Source organism: Vanessa cardui, chromosome 23 (genome assembly GCF_905220365.1).
Source record: "Vanessa cardui chromosome 23, ilVanCard2.1, whole genome shotgun sequence".
NCBI lineage: Eukaryota > Metazoa > Arthropoda > Insecta > Lepidoptera > Nymphalidae > Vanessa > Vanessa cardui.
Window position 1 is genome coordinate 8,390,830 of NC_061145.1, and position 20,690 is coordinate 8,411,519.

The 20,690-nt window shown below is 32.6% G+C and overlaps 1 protein-coding gene across 1 annotated transcript in view; it reads left to right on the top strand.

The window, feature by feature from the left end:
• The window catches only part of LOC124539803 (ABC transporter G family member 23-like), a 75,266-nt gene that overhangs the window by 37,630 nt on the left and 16,946 nt on the right, over positions 1–20,690 (top strand). Inside the window, exons 2-5 of the mRNA XM_047117157.1 lie at positions 3,751–3,913; positions 7,906–8,065; positions 9,651–9,913; positions 18,189–18,279. Of these exons, the coding sequence (XP_046973113.1) occupies positions 3,798–3,913; positions 7,906–8,065; positions 9,651–9,913; positions 18,189–18,279 (630 nt within the window). The 5' untranslated portion in view covers positions 3,751–3,797. The remainder of the gene's footprint in view (positions 1–3,750; positions 3,914–7,905; positions 8,066–9,650; positions 9,914–18,188; positions 18,280–20,690) is intronic.

Below are 20,690 nucleotides of genomic sequence, written 5' to 3' on the forward strand. Positions count from 1 at the left end.
AGTCATCAGTTTTTACCACTAGGCCATCTTGGCTGCTCAGTACTTGTCTAAATTAGAACAGCAATTTAGACAACTACATAAATTTAGAATATATTTCGATTTATTCTAACTCGATTAAATATCGATTTTGATTTAGAAGATTTAATTTTATATCCATTACGATTTCGGTTTCGGTATCGATTTAATCGAATCGAATTCATCGATTATCGGCAATACAATAAATGTTATTCGTATACGGTACCATATATTGTTTATGCGTGGTACATAGAGAGATCGACGACCTCCGTGGTCGAGTGGTGTGTGCACCGGTTTTCATGGGTACGCCACTCCGAGGTCCTGGGTTCGATTCCCGGCTGAGTCGATGTAGATTATCATTAATTTTCTATGTTATCTAATAATAAAATCAAATTATTATTAGAAATAGGTATAAGAGATTCGGAAGGTAAATTATATACCAGTTCTTATAACCGATATCAAATATAGTAGCTACCTACTCTTAAGAATTAAATATATCATTGAATTAATTATTTGTCCCAAATGTGGCTGTGAATGATGGTGACCCTACATTGGATTAAAACGTTAGAAATAATCTTTACATAAGAAGAATTATGTGACGAGTGTGACACGATGTATCACAGGTAGGACTGAGGAATAAGACAACATCACATACATTACTCTGATCCCAATGTAAGTAGCTGAAGCACTTGTGTTATAGAAATCAGAACTAACGACGGTACCACAAACACCCAGACTCAAGACAACATAGAAAAGTAATAATGGTAATCTACATCGACTCGGCCGGGAATCGAACCCGGGACCTCGGAGTGGCGTACCCTTGAAAACCGATGTACTCACCACTCACCACGGAGATCGTCAAAAAATAATAACAGCAGTGATGCAAATATAACATATTCATTATATTTTTGTTTATTTTAAATATATATGTTAAAATGCACTTAATATGTACAAACAATAATACATACTTACTAAATACATCGACCTCAAAGATTTGATAAGCCTTGAAGGTTGTACATATATTTACATAATAACTTAAGTGACATACCCTGTCGTGATTTTACTTACATTGATGTTATATATAATATATAATACATAGTATAACACAAAGTCGCTTACTGCTGTCTGTCCCTATGTCTGTATGGATTTTGATGTGGTTTTTTTATAGATAGAGTGATTCGAGAGGAAGGTTTTTGTATATAATACATGTACAATATAGTAAAGAAACAAAAAAAATCTACACTTTATTTAATATCAGCATTACACTCGTGCGAAGCCGGGTGCATCGCTAGTTAACAATAATATTTAAATAAAATCAACTTTGCATAATTATCTCCAGTTTCTTAAACGCTAATCAAAGTCCAGTTAATCAATCTGAATTGTCATTGGTCGACTGCTGATGACGCAATAACCGACCAATGGGCGTCTAGATTGAAGCCCAATAATTAAACCAAGTTTAACCAAATGAAGTGTGAGTTGGCAACAAAAATGTTCCAGGTAATATAGTAGGTAATTCTGTAACAAATACAATTACATAGTTATTAAAACTTATTATATAGTTATGACATTGGTCACAGTCGAAATTATTATATTATAAATTAAGATTTTTGCGATAACCGATAACAATGCTAAATAAGTTACACATAATTATGTCTGCTCTTGTATGTATGTATATGTGTAGGTAATATTGTTTTGTTAGTAATATAAAAAGAAATCTCTAAGCAATGGTGACCACTTACCACCAAGGGACCAATCTGCAAGTTAAACATCACTCACTGCTCGATTAAAACTACAACTATAAGATATCTGGGATTAACTACACTCTGCATAGTCTAGGTAGATTGCCAACTCGCCTTAGATCTGTGTCAAATAATTAACTACGCTGATTCAATCGTTGATCGCGCCAATTAGCCGAGCCGTACCGATCAAGTCAGGCGATTAAACCGCAGCGATAGTCGCTCGCCTCGTCGATAACGCGTCGTTTAACCGCTTCTAGAGATTACGCGATGTATATCTACATTACGTGTGCTTAGTTGCTAAAAAACTTCTGAGATACATTGTTTTAATCTAAAGAGTTCCTGAATAACTATGAATGAAAGTAATCGTACCAACCTGAAATGATCCGGTATCTTCCCTCTTCGTTTCGAAACATATTAAATGCCATATGTTAAAAGTGTTAAAACAATATGCCATATGGAAAAACTCTTAAAATAACATTTGAAAAGTATCACTAGCAGCAAGTAATCACTCGGAATCCGCCTAGAACTACTCAGAGAGTTTATAGCAAAAAGAAAAATATTGCCAGCAGTCATATTAAATTAAAAATGTACAAACTTAGAGCATCCCTTCAAATCCATTCTATTGACAGTAAATTTAAGAAAACACATCTTTCTATATAAATGTGCTGGAAACAAAAATAATCTTTAATATTGTTACTATTCATGAAAATATAATTTAGATGTTTTTAATTTTATACGATATACTTACCGCCAAATGCATTACTACCTTGTAGCGTGTTAAATTAAAAAAAAAACGAGCGATCTCCTTTCACACGTTTAAATTTGGCGCGAAATTTGGACGCTTCGGACATACTGTATCTGAGTCATAGACTATTTGTCGTTTAAGTAATTTTTTGTTATTAATTTAAAGTAATTAGTATAGTTGTGAATTGTTTTTTTATTTCTATAAAGTCAAATCGTTATTTTACGATGGCTTTTCTGTTTTTTTTTTTAACTTTTAGTCAAAAATAATATTTTAATCGTACTTAATTAAAATACATACGCCATTAATGTGTTATAATTAAATATAAATATAAGTAATATTATTTAATCTGTTAAAAGGTAATAATTAAGTAGCTGTTTTTGAAGTGTTTCATCTTAAATTAAATTAATTATTTCAGTTGCCTAAAATTAAAACGTGAACAAAACTTTGGCGTTTAATTTACGCCAAATGCTAATTCGTATTGCTGTATTCGTGAAGTCCTACTCTGTGGTGAGTCATATGTAGAATTATTCAACAGCTCATTCTTTCAATAAACTTACAAATATATGAGAGTTATTTATTATTCATAATGAGATCCTAAGTTATTAATACACTTTACGGATTATGACCCTTACCGGTTAGGTTACTTAGTCACTATCACTACATAGTATAAAAATATCCTCAGCCGCGTCTGTCTGCCTATGTTCGCGATAAATTCAAAAACTACTGAACATATTTTCATGCGGTTTTCATTAATGGATAGAGGGATTCGTAAGGAAGGTTTAGGTATATAATTTATTAAGGTTTTTATGTATATGAGTTGAAATAGAACGACAATTGTGAAACATGTCGGTAAAAAGCAACAAAAAATATATAATTATGTCCTCCCGTGCGTAGCCAGGACCGGCAGTGTATACTTAAAATGTGTTTAGGTACCTAATATAAAAACTCTTGATTATTGAAAGAAAATTAATTCATAAATATAAATAAAAATAAAAGATTGTGTTTTCATTTTTAAATTAATATATTTTATTTAATTAATATAATATGTAAATTTTGCTTATTCTGTGCTTCTCAGATTTAAACTTGTAATATTCGGTTATTTTTATAACGTTTTTTTTTCACATCACATACAATTATTTATTTAAAAATAAAGTAATTAATTTAATCATATTTAAATATATTTACGTCATTAAAAATGTTTCAAACTCAATTAAATAATTTAATAATTATTTCAACGTATTATTGTTACAGGTATACATGAAAAATGTTCACATAGCGGTGGTACCACAAAATTAAAGATGGCCGTACCAGCCGTGGTGGTGAAGCGCGCCTACAAGTACTATGGAAAGCAGGACAAGCCAGGCTTCAAGCCTGTTTTACAGTACTTGGATATGACAGTTGAAAAAGGCATCATGTAAGTAGACTTTTGTTTTTTTTTAATTGGTACAGATTAGTACCCTGGACTTGGTAATTGGTTATATCTCCCACATTTATTGATCAGATTACATATCACCAATGTTCCGATAACGTTATATGTTCCGTCAATGAATGTAATTAGCATACTTAAGCTTTCTTGACTTTTTAATTAAAAAGTGTTTTAATAACTCGATTGTACTAATGTATTAATCAGTTCAAAATGTAACTTTTTTCTTTTGTTATATATTTTGGTCGTTAGTTAGGATTTAGTAAGTCGAGATGGCCCAGTGGTTAGAACGCGTGCATCTTAACCGATGATTGCTGTTTCAAATTCAGGCAAGCACCGCTGATTCATATGCTTAATTTGTCTTTATAATTCATCTCGTGCTCAGCGGTGAAGGAAAACATCGTGAGGAAACCTGCATGTGTCAAATTTCATAGAAATTCTGCCATATGTGTATTCCACCAACCCGCATTGGAACAGCGTGGTGGAATATGTTCCAAACCTTCTCCTCAAAGGAGAGGAGGCCTTTAGCCCAGAAGTGGGTAGTTACAGGTTGTTGTTGTTGTTTGTTGTTGTATGTATATTTATTTTATAAACGAAACTTTTATGTTTTACCAATAATAAAAAAAATATGTTTTCCATTTTAATAGTGCTATGTGATATGAGAGTATTACCATAACTTATAAAACTTTACATAAAAATATATAAAAAAATTATAATATAAAATAAGGCACGAATACCTAATTAAGTATTCAGGATCTTTAAACTTAACTCGTTTAATAAAAAAGCCATAAAAAGATAAAATCTAACGATTTATTTATATTTTTAACTTGTATGTATGTATAAATAATTTTAAATAACAAAAATAGGCTCGAATCTCACTACCGGTGAAGCCTATTCCATTTTTGAAAATCATTGAGTATTTTACACTAATACAACAACAATAACAGCCTGTAAATTTCTCACTGCTGGGCTAAGGCCTCCTCTCCAAGGCGGGTTGGTGGAATACACATGTGGCAGAATTTATATGGAATTAGACACATGCATGTTTGCTCACGATATTTTCCTTCACCGCCGAGCACGAGAGGAATTATAAACACAAATTAAGCTAATGGATATTCAGTTGTGCTTGCCTGGGTTTGAACCTGCAATCATCGGTTAAGATGCACGCTTTCTAGATTTGTAATCTTCGGTTAGGACTTAAGCGTTCTAAATTTGAAATTTATTATTATAATTCAATGTTCATTAATTATTCATTTTCACTTCAAGACATTTATCAAGGCCGAGTTCTTGATATAAACGATTAGTATTATTAAATTATTACGCCTACCAAAGATAAAATTATTTTATTATAGTGAAACTATCTGAAATATATAGCTCTCTTTCTCTTTCTCCAACATCACATCTTCTTTCTCCCTTATATCGAAATTTGTCTAAACTGTACCAGTACCTTTCTTAAAAAAATGAACATCTTGTGATTGAAGGAAATATGAGTTGTCTATACCTATTTTAGATCATCATATCATCAGAGCTAGCTTGATTTCCAAGTGTATACTAGCCAAGAGTTATATTCTCCATCTTGTTTTTAAATCTGGTACCTACTAGCATGCTACTAAATTCATGGTCAATTAGAAGTACTCCTGGGTCTACCTAAATCTATGAAAAGTAAAGTAAGCCTATAATAGGTTTTATTTCGATTTAATTTACACTGTAAACTGACGTCTGTTCGCACGTTTTAGATTTTTGTGTTACGGCTAAAATCGGGAACGACTGGACTGATTTTGACGGGACTTTCACTGAAAAAAAGCTTATTTGATAAGGAGTAACTTAGGCTACAACAATAACCTTTTTTCTTAAATTCAAATGCGTGCGAAGTCGCGGGCACAACTAGTATTAATAAAGATTTGCAGTTTATATTATCCGTTTTGAAAAAAAATAATGGCTAAATTATTCTTAATATTTTTCGATGTATATCAAAACATAAAATTAAAACGTATATTTCCTTATATAACGGGCTAATAGTATTGCAACAGATCTTATCAAGTATAACTATGAATAAAAACAATTATAATTCGTTAATTTTTAATCTTTCTTGCAGTTGTTCCTGAAATACTTATATATAACACGTGTTTCTTTAAATAGAATTAATTAATTAATATTATCACAGCAATAATCTTACTGGTTTCATTGTCTGGTAACCAATAGCAATTCCGACCAATAATATTTTCAGTATAACAAATCTCAATCTTCTGCCGGTCATCGGATTAAACTTGATTGGACAATATATACTTTATTTCAACTATAAGAGGAGTTGCTGAGAGCTAAGATAGCCCAGTGGTTAGAACGCGTGCATCTTAACCGATGATTGCGAAGTCAAACCCAGGCAAGCACCACTGTATATGTGCTTAATTTGTGTTTATAAATTATCTCGTGCACGGCGGTGAAGGAAAACATCGTGAGGTCTGCATGTGTCTAATTTCATCGAAGTTCTACCACATGTGCATTCCACCAACCCGCATTGGAACAGCGTGGTGGAATATGTTCCAAACCCTGTTTTTAATGGAAGAGGAGGTCTTATCCCAGCAGTGGGAAATTTACAGGCTGTTACTTTACTTTACTTTTATTTATTTTCCTTAAGCTTACTCAGCGGATATAAGAACAAGAAACTATTTTTTCATTCAAAGGATACTTTGCTTGGTGGTTGGGCTTTGTGCTTGAGTAGGTACAGTTCAGTATTGTACCGCCATTTATCAATAATTAGTAGTGGCTCGCGGCTTCTTTCGCGTTTTAGGTTGTTGGTTGTCATTTCATTCAAGTTTGCTTCATACCAAATTCGGTTCAGCGGTTTGGTCGTGAAAGAGCGACACAAAGACAGACAGACTTTCACATTAATATAAATACAGAAATATAGATTAAGATGAGAGAAAGCGCTCGTGTACAATGTTAGATTCAAAAGTTGATTAATATTACTAACAGCAGCAATATATTTGTGCGGTAATGACGTTACAATTAAGTTGCCAGACTGCCTACCTACAAACTTAAAAGAAAAATACTCTATGTATGTTTTAGACTATGAGTAAAGCAATTGAAAACTTAAGTACATAACTGAGATACATATATAATGTATCTTATATATTACAGTTGGCTCGTTCAAAACCGTCACGGTCGAAGTAAGAACGATCGTTAATTTTTTAAATCTCGTTTTGTTTTACTTATCTCCGTTAATGAGGCTTTATAATGCGTAGCGTTAGCAATGAATTCGATACATTCATAATTTAAAAACTTAAAAAAAAAAAACTTTATTTTTAAATTAACAAAGTTATTGCGTCATACAGTTGTTTACGTACATACATATTATGACACTTATCTTAAGATTGAACAAAGAGATAATCTTTTTTATAATTTATAAGACATCCCGTTCGTAAGCATTCCTGTAGGTAATTCAAGTATTAATTTATTCTTAAAAAGAGTAACTACTGCGTTTCTTGTCGGTTCTTCTCGGTAGAATCTACGTTTCGAACCAGTGGTAGCTTCACTTAAATCAATTAGGTCTTAGGTCAATTGCCTAAAAATCGAACCACGTACGTTGTGAGGATTATATGCCGTATGGTAAGGCATCACTTCACGTGTACATTGGTTCTGAAAGACATATTTCTTGTAGAACCTTTCATATTTTGGAACAAAGATGTCCCTTGTGCCAGACATTCGCTCACTCAACCTTTAAGCCAGTGTACAAAAATAATAAGTTTTGCAATTTGGTGGTAGAATATCTGATGAGTGGGTGGTACCTAGTCAGAATGTACAAAGCTCTACTACATGAACTAATTCAAATACAACCTCACTAAACATTTATTCGGAAAAACTCTGTAACGTTGCTTAATTAGTCAAAATTTCTTATTAACTCCTGACTTTTCAATTAAATATTTTAAGCGAAACAAAAATCTAAAATTAGTTATCAGAATCCTTAAAATACCTTTGATTTCCAGATATGGTCTTCTGGGAGCATCTGGCTGTGGAAAAACAACATTGCTATCATGTATTGTCGGTAGACGGAAACTTGACAGCGGGGAAGTTTGGGTCCTCGGTGGTAAACCAGGAGAGAAGGGTAGTGGAGTTCCTGGACCAAGGGTTGGGTACATGCCTCAGGTAAGCCAGTTATCAAATATTATGTTTAATAAAACCAAAATGTACTTAATACAAGTAGGCTTTTAAAAGCACTTTTGAAATGTCATATAACCAAATTATATTAAGTGAAGCCAGATTGAATCAGAATGCAGATTCTACCGAGAAGAATCGGCAAGAAACTCAGTTGTTAGTCTTTTTCAACATTTTAATATACAAAGTCATGTTAGTTAAATACTAAATAATATCATGTAAAATATCCTGCCTGGAAGTTAGGACAAGAATTAGCTCCTCCATTTTTTATCAGATTTGTGGGGCTATATGTATGTAATATACTACTTTTTTTCTTTCAATGGACTATCAGCCTTTGAATTGTTATTTTTATACGACTAATTAATTACTGGATTAATTCTACTTATTAATATTGTTCACGATACCAACTTCGATCAAAAACAAAATCAACTCGATCGTGACCTTTAAGGAATAGGTATTCGATTTCGATTCGATTGCGATAAACGGTCAATTTTAAAGTAGAACAGTTCCAGTAAGTAACCATTTTTATTTATTTCATTTTAAAAACTTGGAGATTAGTAGTCACCACCTCTCATAGAGAATAACGCTGTAGATAATGGATAATATTATGCCATCAACGTCAAGTAAATTAGCGAGGATTTTATATTCCCTGTAATTCCACTGGCTCATATCTTTCAAATCATTTCCAACAATAATGAGTACCTACTACTGTTTGGCGGTAAAATATCTGATGAATGGTACCTACAAAAAGGTTTGCACCAAGCCTTGCCACTGGAAATATTTTGCAGTTCATGCACATATGACATTAAAGTATTAAAAAACGCTTCACTTATTGTAATTAAAGTATATTTAAGTTAAATATAGTTTAGAAAGGATTTTTTAAAAGTAGTTTTCCTTCGATCCACTGAAATCTGTTTATTAAGTTTTATTTCATGTCTCAAGATTACTTTAACGATAGTAATACCTTGATCATTGTGTAAAAAGATTAAAAATCGAGGTTACAAAATAAAAGGCTTTAGTTAGCCATTATTTGTTATTTTTGTTTATTGTATTCTTATTCGCGCGTTGACAATTTTCCGTACACAACTGTTATATTGTTTCTTTAGGGAAGTAACTTGCTATAAATGTTCTTCTGTTGAGTAAAGCCTACTTTTCCCTTAGAGGAAAAAGTTTTTAATCATCAACATAGATTTATGGCACATGGCAGATTTATAATTAATATGATACATGCAGGTTTCCACACGATGTTTTCTTTCATAAAAACAAATTTAGCACAAGATTTAGTGGTGCTTGCGTGGTTTTGAACCCAGAATCATCGCCGAAGATGCTCTTATTCCATTTATTGGGCTTGGCTCTTATATACTGTTTCCTTATTTATTAATGTTGTTTGTTACTAAGCTAAAGGAAGTTGCATTATACAGCAATTATAAGTGCATTTTTTGTAAAGCAATTCGTGCATTTTTTAATTCAGGTAAAGATATTACTCTATTTTTAAGTTGATTTCTCGTATATTAACTCGTTATAGGATAAATATTCACAAAATTTTCCATGACTTAACTTTTTTTCTTTTCACCAGGACATTGCCCTCGTTGGCGAGTTCAGTGTGCGCGATGCTGTCTACTACTTCGGAAGGATTTATGGCATGAAGGCGCAGAAGTTAACAGAACAATTTGACTTCCTCACGAATCTTCTAGATTTGCCAAGTGGTGGTCGACTTATAAAGTCACTATCTGGGGGACAGCAGAGAAGAGTATCTCTGGCTGCTGCTTTGGTTCATGACCCTGAACTGCTTATATTGGATGAACCGACAGTAGGGCTGGATCCTGTCTTAAGAGAACGGTGAGTAACTTATGTATTAACTTGTTTTGCGCTCTTTAGGGTTCCGTACCTTTATAGAATTATGAACCTTTGTAAATAAGATCACTTTGGTATATGTCTATTTTGTACCTTCTATAAATATTGACTAAATAAGAACTCTGTTTATTTGTTTCAACAGTGTCTGTTTGTCTATCTGAAAAAAATAGGTTTTTTTAAAATAAATTAAAGGAAAATCGATTAAAGTTTCCTTCATATTTATAGACGCCATATGCGTAAGAGAAAGGAATGACAGACAGACCATGCTGTAATGCGTTACGTAACGAAGGGATTTACCCTCCCATAAGATTTTATCGATTCAATAATAATTTATTAACATCGACATTCAAACACATATGAACTAAAAACTAAAACTAGGTACTGTATAAATCTTGATCGCGTGGAATAATGATAAGAATGCTAGCAGCATTTCCCGTTGAATCGCAATTCCGATCCTCTGAGCTAAAAACGAGCTGAGATGGCCCAGATGATGGCCCACCATTGAATATTCATGTGTTTAATTTGTGTTTATAATTCATCTCTTGCACGGCGCTGAAGGGAAACGTTATGAGGAAACCTGCATGTGTCTAATTTCATAGAAATTGTGCCACCTATGTATAGTATAAGTATAGTAGTTGTGGAATATATTCCGAACCTTCTCCTCAAAGGGAGAAGTGGCCTTAGCCCAGCAGTGGGAAATTTACAAGTGATTTTTGTTGTGCTAAAAACAAACTAGCCCTCTTGTCATCAGTGGAGGCAATAAATAATTTAGATTTGATAAAGTTTCTTTAAAAATAGACACTGTGGTAATAATAATTTATGTATATTTAAAAAAAAAACTTGACGGAACTTAAATTATCAGATATATTTAAATTTGTAAAGGCAATATTCATCATATACTTGACAACTATATGTAAAAGCCTTCGCGAAACCCGTTCGATTTGAGTTAAAACATACCTTGTGTTACGGAAAAATTTAAATTTTGCTCAGCAAATTCACGTGACTTTTGTATATATCTAACTCGTTTAATAGACTAGCTGTCAGTCCCTTCTTCGTATGTTTGATTGTATTTTTAATTCGTGGCATTTTTGCTAGCAATGAAAATGAAAAATACTTTATTACCAGCAATAACTTAATGTTAACAGGGATAACACATTTACAACCATAACATTTTGCTGAAGTGATATCATGGCGCGATTTCCAGGGGCGTCCACACTAAGCGAGCTTGTGTCGTGGATGCCTTATTTACGATTAACTATAACAATTTTCACCTACAATAAATGGTGTGTCCTTTATATGGTTATTATTTTTTTTCGAATTGTGTATTGCTGTTGGCCCTATTGGCCTCTACAGCGTCACCGGGTGGGGAATGGTTATTAGGGATTGAAATATATATTTATATTTTCCTCTCGTTTCCTCTCTATCTCGTCGTCTCTTTCTCTATGTGTTGTACACGGTTTTATGTAAAATCGTTCCCTCGAGATCATCACATCGCTGCCCTTATCCTAATTTTATTTAGGATCGGCGCAGCATGTTCTTCCATTCTTCTCTGTCTGACGTCATCTCACAAATAACATTCTTTAAAATTATTTCATTGAATCTTTCACTAAGTCATCATCATTACGTAGTATAAAACAAAGTCGCTGTCTGTATGTATGCTTAATTTTTTAAAATTACGCAACGGATTTTGATGCGGTTTTTAAATAGAGTGATTCGAGAGGAAGGCTTTTGTGTATAATATAAGAACAATTTATAAAAGAAACTCTGATAATTTAAGAAGTTTTTACTGTTATGTCATAGCATTGTACCCGTGCGAAGCCGGCCCGGGTCGCTAGTACATAATATAACGAAACAACGTTATAATCGGGTTTTACACAAGACCACTCATTTTCTTAGATATAATATAATTTACCTGTTATATAGTATTATCATATAATTACCTTACCATGTAAACATGCTACCTTATCTGATGAATTTAAATATTCGCTAAACAACCTATCTTTCTTGTTTATTCAATTAAATTTAAGTCACGGCCGTCAAGAATAGGCAGGTCGACGTGTTTGAAAGGTATCATGATAATTAGTATTATCTATCTGCCAATCTTTAATATTAATAGGAAACCTCACGTGATTAAAACGTCAATAAAAAAAAATACTTTTCAATCATGTAGGCAATCATATATTTGCAAGCCCTTCTGAGTAGGTACCACCCATTCATCAAGTATTTTAACACCAATTAACAATACTTCGTATTGTTATGATCCGGTTTAAAGAAGATTAAGGCAGTTTATACAAGCTCAACATAACATCTTAGTTCTCGAGGCTGATGAGGCATTAGTAATGTAAAGGAAGTAAAAAATGTAACCTTTCTTGTAGTACAAGTTTGCTTCATACCAAATTTCATCAGATTCGGTTCAGCGGTATGTTCGTGAAAGAGCGACAGATAGACAGACATACAGACAGACAGACCATTATATATAATGTGTATTAAATTCAAAATATCAATGAAGATATAGTTGGCTAATTTGCCTAAATATGCCAACAAGATTATCATAATTTCTAAATTAGTACTGATTAAATATTTTATATATATAATTTATATATGTTGATGTGCTAATCGACTTAAATTGACTTATATGTGTAATGTTATTGACCTTAAGTTATAACTAGTTTTTCTAAAACTTTGCGAAAAGAGAAAAAAATATTTAAAAATATACAATCGTAGGTACTTAAATCTTTCGATCATTTGAAACTTGTTTTTTTTTAATTATTTCTTTATATTAAAAGGAACAAGGACACAAACTCTATTCCTAATTAAATTAATATAATATAACTTCTTAAAATTAATATATTATAAATTAGTGTTGTTTAAAAATCATATTTTGAAACTATTGTAAAAGTACTACCCGCAAATGTCCTACTGCTAGTTTAATGACTCTTACTTGAAAATTATCTTTAAGGAGAAGTTTTAGAGCATATTCAACCATGCTGCTCTTGTGCGAGTTGGTGGATATAAAATTAGACGATGCTTTCTTTTACTGCCGAAAACTTTATTTTGATTTGATTTAATTATTGTTCGTCGGTCATGCGAACATAGGGTTGATTCGACTGACTGCGCATTTTTTGTGCACATACCTGTGCACCGTCATGTATTGTGCACTTGATTTCGTTGAGAATATAAGCCGTGATTATCAGGATATCCATTAATATACATTTGAAATTATTTGAAATTTGAGGTATTTAAATGATAGAGTATAGACTCTATTTGTGTAGACAAATTTCGAAGGCTTATATTCAACAAATATTTGATAACTATCTGTAAAAGCCTTCGCAAAACCCGTTTAATTTAAGTTATATATTACTTGTATTAGCGAATTCGAAATTCAAATCGGAAAAGTTGAATAATTTGTTAAACTGTCTAACTCGTTTGTTAGACTAGCTCCGTCCCTTTTTCGCATAAATGAAATTTCATTTATAGTCTGTGATATTTTTATAATGCAATGATTATTGCGCAATAACGAAATATATGTCTGGTTTTCCTAAGTGTGTTAGTGTTATGAACTGACTTATAAGAGGAAGGATTTTTGTGAGAATTTATTGTTATACCCTAATTTACTCCTCATACCATCAGCTTCCTGCCAGTGAAAGTCCAATCAAAATCGGTCAAACCGTTCCACAGATTAGCCGGAACAAACAGACAGACAAACCAAAAACTTGAAAAGTAAAATTGTGTGTACCGTGTATCCATTCAAATGCATTTAATAAAAGGCAGTTATTTTGATACGAAAAACAGAAACTTATACAAATTTGTATTTTATTTATAGAAAATTCAAATAATAGGTCACTAAGTATACATTGAAAAACTCTGTAACTTTGTCTAAGTTAAGAAAAAGACATTAATTGATTCATAAAATAAGTTTTTGTCGATATTCGGTGAAGGTGAAAAAGTCCATAGCTATCTAGACAATATACTTTTTCTTCTTTTTTTCAAATCTCAAATTACTGACGAAAGAAAGAGATAAATCGACGTATAACTGTTCAACTGTGAAGCAGCATTTATTAGTAAGGCCGTAACTGGGCCAATATAATTATAAATAGATTATGTAATTAGTAGTTAGCACTGAATATAGCGAAAATAAAATCAACTGCAACGTTTTCACTTATCGCGAATCCACTTTAAAACTTATGTAAAACTAGCTTTGCCCGCGACCATTTACGCATTTGAATTTAACAAAAAAGAATATTATTGTGGCGTAAGTTACTCCTTATTATATCAGTTATCTGCTAGTAAAAGTTCCGTCAATATTGGTCCAGCCGCTGTACAGATTAGCCGGAAGAAACAGACAGACAAAAGTTTCAAGACAAAATTCATATGCATTTAGTAAAAAAGGGCTATTTTAATGTTACAAACAGACACTCCAAATTTAGTAGATGAGTAGAGTAATGATATGAATTATATGCATACACTTCATAACTATAATTGTATTAAATAACATAATCATAGATTATTCTTGTATCTAGATAGAGTGTAAAATCAAATCTTATCAATTTTATTCAAGTAAACTTCGAATGAAGCGTTTTTGATTTGTCTAGATCTCATAGTTGCTCTTTTCAAACAAAACAGATTTACAATTCTGTTCTATACAAAGTTGTCGCTATACAAAAGAACTAAAACAAACCTACTTTATCATATTGGCGTGCGTTACAGTACATAACTCTTAACACTCACCATATTACTTTACTATAATTGTAACAGCTTGTAAATTTCCCACTGCTGGGCAAAGGTCTCCTCTCAATTTGAGGAGTTACAAGCATATTCTACTAAGGTACCCTAGTGCAGGATTAATATATGACAGAATTTCGTTGAAATTAGACACACAGGTTTCCTCGCTATGTATTTCCTTTACTGTGGAGCCCAAAATCCATTATAAAAAAAAATTAAGCACAGAAAATTCAATGGTGCTTGAGGTTTAACCTTATATATTATATATTAATTCTTTACTAGTGTTCGTGAATTTATATGTGAATCATATTTTGACATATAAATAATCAAATTATATAATATTCTGTGCTATTAAAAGCAAGCAATCCAATGCAAATAAAACTACAAGATCGTTGTAATCATTAGATTGATCAATATCGGAAGCGCCTGTATTTCTTTGATGACTATCGCGGAAACTTGATGAGTTTTGATGAAATCCATCAATACTTAGATACATAGGAGCCGAGATGGCTCAGTGGTTAGAACGCGTGTATTTTAACTGATGACTGCGAACTTGTATTTATAATTCATCTCGTGCTCAGCGGTCAAAGAAACCGCTTGAGGAAACCTGCATGCGTCTAATTTCGTAGAAATTCTGGCACAAGTATATTCCACTAACCCGCATTAATAGCGTGGTGGTATATATTCCAACCTTCTCCTCAAAAGGAGAGGAGACCTTAGCCCAGAAGTGGGAAATTTAAAAGGCTACTGTTTTTGTTGTTGTTTGATAGACTACATAGTAGGTCGGTTCAAAGCTGCGGATATAACCAGTCTGTAAGAAAAATAATGTCGAAATATCGAGCTCCACCGAATAAAAATAAAAAACATGGTAAATATCCCGAAATTAATAACTTTAGAAATAAAAATAACCATGTTAATTAAAAATCTTATCTTTGATTGAAGCTAACAATAAAAAGAATGACTTAGGCACTTTTTACACGTACACTAGTAAAGTGATAGGGAGGGACAAAGTACAGTTGGTTAGCTTGTAAATTAAGAGTTTATTTCTTTGTTCATTGGTCTACTGCGTAGGGAAATAAATTGCGATACAGCTTCTAAAAGGAATAGACCACAATTGCTGCCGACTTTTTCTTTATTTGTTTTAATAAATCAAAAAACTATATTCTCGGTTGATTCTGTCCGTTAAGATTAAAATATTTATTTTTATTAATATGGTTTTTATTTTGACTCGAAATTATAACTATACATATATATACATATCTGTGTTGACTTACTCACACATCCTCAAGCAAAACATTTTACTGTTTGATGGTAGAAATCTTAATAAGTGGGCGTCGATGATCTTGCATAAAACGTTAGTATACCCTCAAATCGGTATAATTGCTCTACGGACGGTTATATTAAGTGTTACGTATCAAACCCAACATACAATTATAATGTACTTATGTATGTAATTTTTTCATAACAAAATTACAAGTTGTAACTGACGAACTAGAAGTCATTAATAATACACGACTGAAATGAAAACAGATAATCTTTTATTTAAAAAAAGATATTTTTGAGCCGAGGATCTCTGTAATTAGAACGCGTGCATCTTAAATAGGCGTTCAAGCAATGACCACTGAATATTCATGTGCTTAATTCATCTCGTGCTCGGCAGTGAAGGAAACATTTGTATTCCACAAACCCGCATTGGAACAGCGTGGTAGAAAATGTTCCAAACTTCTCAAAGAGAGAGGAGGCCTTAGCCCAGTAGTGGAGAGTTTACTGGCTGTTGTTGTTTCAAGACTCGTATCCAGTACTTATATATTGACCTAGTTTATTGTGTGTAATGTAATTTGTTTAATAAGTGTATTCCTGAAATGGAAGCAATTAATTGGTTAGCTAAAATTTAACTGGTTTGTCATTAGCTCGTTTGATAGATACTAATCGATCGTAACCTGTTTGTAACAACTCCATTAAAAATTATTGCACGTAAATCTTAATACATCTACAATATATATATTTTAATTTAAATGATATTACATACACTTTTATACTAGTTGTATGTTAAAATAGTTGCCATCTTATAAATATTAAAATTATATAATAAATCATACGCCATTTCTATTCGCTATTTATTTTTTTGTTAGACAACGAAAATTAGATACAATATCACGTCGAAACAAAAGAAAATATAATAAATATATATTTCAAAATTATCTTCGCAAATGTTCTAATATATATATGTAGTCTCATCATGCACTATCACATTGCACAATATAAATATATACATTCATTAAAATTAGATTAGTAGTATAAGTAGTTGAACATAATCAATTTTATCAGAGATGAAAATTATAATAATTTTTTTTTCAATTATTTACTTTAACCGTAGCATGTACTTATGAGTTACTTTAAATTGTTTATCCAAGGATTGAAAGGTTTAATCAATAGCAAAGATATCAAAAAAGTGTTCATTTATGACATTACATCAGTAACCTCTAAAAGTATCAATGATTCTCCTCTATATTGTCCGTTTATTATATATTAACATATAAACCTACCTCTTGAATTACTATCTATTGAAATCCAATCATCGTATCAAAATCTGTTGTGTATTTTTAAAGATCTAAACATACACAGGGAAAGTAAGCGGTAAGCGGTTTGTTTTATACAATATCTTATTACAAAGAATCATTTCCTTCATTAATTACGACCTCCATGGTCGAGTGGTGTGAACACCGGTTTTCATGGGTACGCAACTCCGAGGTCCCGGGTTCGATTCCCGGCCGAGTCGATGTAGATTGCCATTAGTTTTCTACGTTGTCTTGGGTATGGGTGTTTGTGGTACCGTCGTTACTTCTGATTTCCATAACACAAGTGCTTCAGCTACTTACATTGGGATCGGAGTAATGTATGTGATGTTGTCTCATATTTATTTATTGTTATTTATTAATTGCACCCGTGCGAAGCCGGGGTGGATTACTAGTCCCTCAAATTAAACGATTAAAATCTTGTATCAATTAGATAAAAACCTGATTGTATGATAACCTTATAAGGTAAAATGACTTGCTTCCTTATATTACCATCTCCTATGTGTGTTGATGATAAATGATAATTACGTTAATTAGTTGCATCTTGATATCTTTATATTGATCAGTGATAGTTGCAAGATTTGTTCGGTATTAATTTAATTATAAAATTGGTTTTCATGAATTATGTTTAATAAACTAGCTGTGCCCGCGACTTTGGGCGCGTTTGAATTTAGTAAAAGAATATTGTTGTAGCCTAAGTTACTTTTTATTATATTAGATGTCTGCCAGTAAAAGTCCCGCATACTTCGGTCCGGATAGAGATTAGCCGAATCAAACAGACAGAGAGACAAATGTTGACTTTCCCATGAGCTGACAATTGTTGGTCTGGTTGCTAAATTATAATGCAGCAGATGCTATGGTTCTAAATTCAAACCGCATATTAGATCTGTTAAAATTTATAAGATGTTACTCTCAAAAATCCTCATTATCAACCAAGAGTTTTTATATTTATATTTTTTCAGAATCTGGGAGTACCTGGCAGGACTGGCCAGGGGGGGCACGACGGTTATAATCACGACGCACTACATCGACGAAACGAAACAAGCGCATAAGGTATGATTTTAATAATAAATACTTATCTTTTCTTAGTGGCAGGGCTTTGTATTCTATATCCAAGCAGTGATACTTAGACACAAAACATCTTAGCTCCTATGATTGCTCCTATATTGGCTATGTAGAGAATATTTAATATATCTTGCTTACTTGGTGGTAGGGCTTTGTGCAAGTACGTCTGGGTAGGTACCACCCACTCATCAGTTATTCTACCGCCAAACAACAGTACTCAGTATTGTTGTGTTCCGGTTTGAAGGGTGAGTGAGCCATTGACAATTTAAGGAATAGTTAATATTTCTTACAGCGTCATTGTATATGGCTAATGGTGAACACTTACCATCAGGTGGCCCATATGCTCGTCCGCCAACCTATACCATAAAAAAAACAAAAGAACAACCATAGCTACCAAACAAAAAATAAACAAATTTTGTTGATAACATGGAAATAAAATTTACTGAGCTATTATATCTCTGCCTGTTTATAGTATACTAGTTATTTCCGCTTTATAATATTACTATTTCCATTAAATTCACTTGTGTAGCTAATAGTTAAACTACGAAGTTAAGCAACGTATATTACAATGTTATATACCTCTTTCTACCGCCTTTTTTTATATTAATATTAATATGCATAACACAAACTCAAAAAATCTTCTCGGAAATGCGCTGCATTTTTTGTATACCTTTATGTTAATTGATAACGTTATTGTTTTTAATATGAGCTGAGATGGCCCAGTGGTTAGAACTCGTGCATCATAACCGATGGTTTCGGGTTCAAGCCCAAGCAAGCACCACTATATATATGTGCTTAATTTGTGTTTGTAATTCATCTCGGGCTCGGCGGTGAATTAAAACATGTGAGAAAACCTGCATGTGTTTAATTTCATCGAAATTCTGCCACATGTGCATTCCACCAACCCGCATTGTAAAAGCGTGGTGGAATATGTTCAAAATCCTCTCCTTTATAAAAGAGAAGGCCTTAGTTCAGCAGTGGCTACTTTACAGGCTGTTACTTTTACTTTTTACTTTCATTGTTTTTAATTAGGCATTAAAAAAACGACTTTCTCTCCAATGGGAGAGAGGAGGAGATTAGTTCCAATAAAAATATCCTGGAATCCGATCAAAATACCACCAATACAACGATCGTATTAATCCTTTTTCTTCATCTTTGCAAAATATATTATCTCATAATAAAAAGAAAAAACAAATAACAAATGAATACAGACAAAATAGATTAAATAAACTTATAATATTTTATTACCTACGTTGCATTATATGATTGCAGTTCATTCATTAATTAACATTCTATGACCTACCTAAGCCATTGTTACAGCTGATAGCTTAGCGTGTTAAGAGATAATTTAAGATCTGGCAACACCGACCTTGGGAAATTATCTGTTATTTTCTTTAGCCGAGTCTTACAAAATAGCTCTTCAACGCAATGATAGATCGAATTGTGTTTCATCATCCCGTTGCTTATTTCATACTAGCGGCCCGTCCCAGCTTCGCACGGCTGGCCATAAGTTTACCACATTGGGTTACGTTTCTTACGTTTTAGTAAAGATTCCTTATCTTTTCTAGCAATAAATATAGCCTATGTTACTCGTGGATAATGTAGCTTTCGAATGGTAAAATATTTTTTTAAATCGGTTTAGTAGTTTTGAGTCTATTCGTAATAACAACAACAACAACAGCCTGTAAATTCCCACTTCTGGGCTAAAGGCCTCCTCTCCCTTTGAGCAGAACATTTGGAACATATTCCACCACGCTGTTCCAATGCGGTTTGGTGGAATACACATGTGGCAGAATTTCTATGAAATTTGTCACATGCAGGTTTCCTCACGATGTTTTCCTTCACCGCCGAGCTCGAGATGAATTATAAAGACAAATTAAGCATATGAATCAGCGGTGCTTGCCTGGATTTGAACCCGCAATCTTCGGTTAAGATGCACGGGTTCTAACCTCTGGGCCATCTCGATTCTATTCGCTATAAATAAAGTTTTCCTCTTTATAATATTAGTATAGACACAAATATACCTCTATCTCTTTGTAATGTCAGCTCTGCAATGTTAATTTAATCCTATGTGATATTATAAAGCCCAAAGTTAGTTTATTTATTCGTTACCCTTTCACGTTTCAAGTATACATATTATATGATTATAATTTGATTACACGTTATCAGGGATACGGTAAAGCGCATGTAGCCTATTCCAATGGGAGTAGGAAAAAACATAAACAAAACTTAAATCTACGTAATTCGTGCGAATTGCTAATGTTTTGCTCTATTAATCGCTTATGATTAATGTATCTTTATTTACAATACAACACTATAACACTTAACTGCTTATATTCACTGTTGTGTCAAAACGCAATTGTTTTGGAAATCCATAGTGAATATCATGGATTAATCAA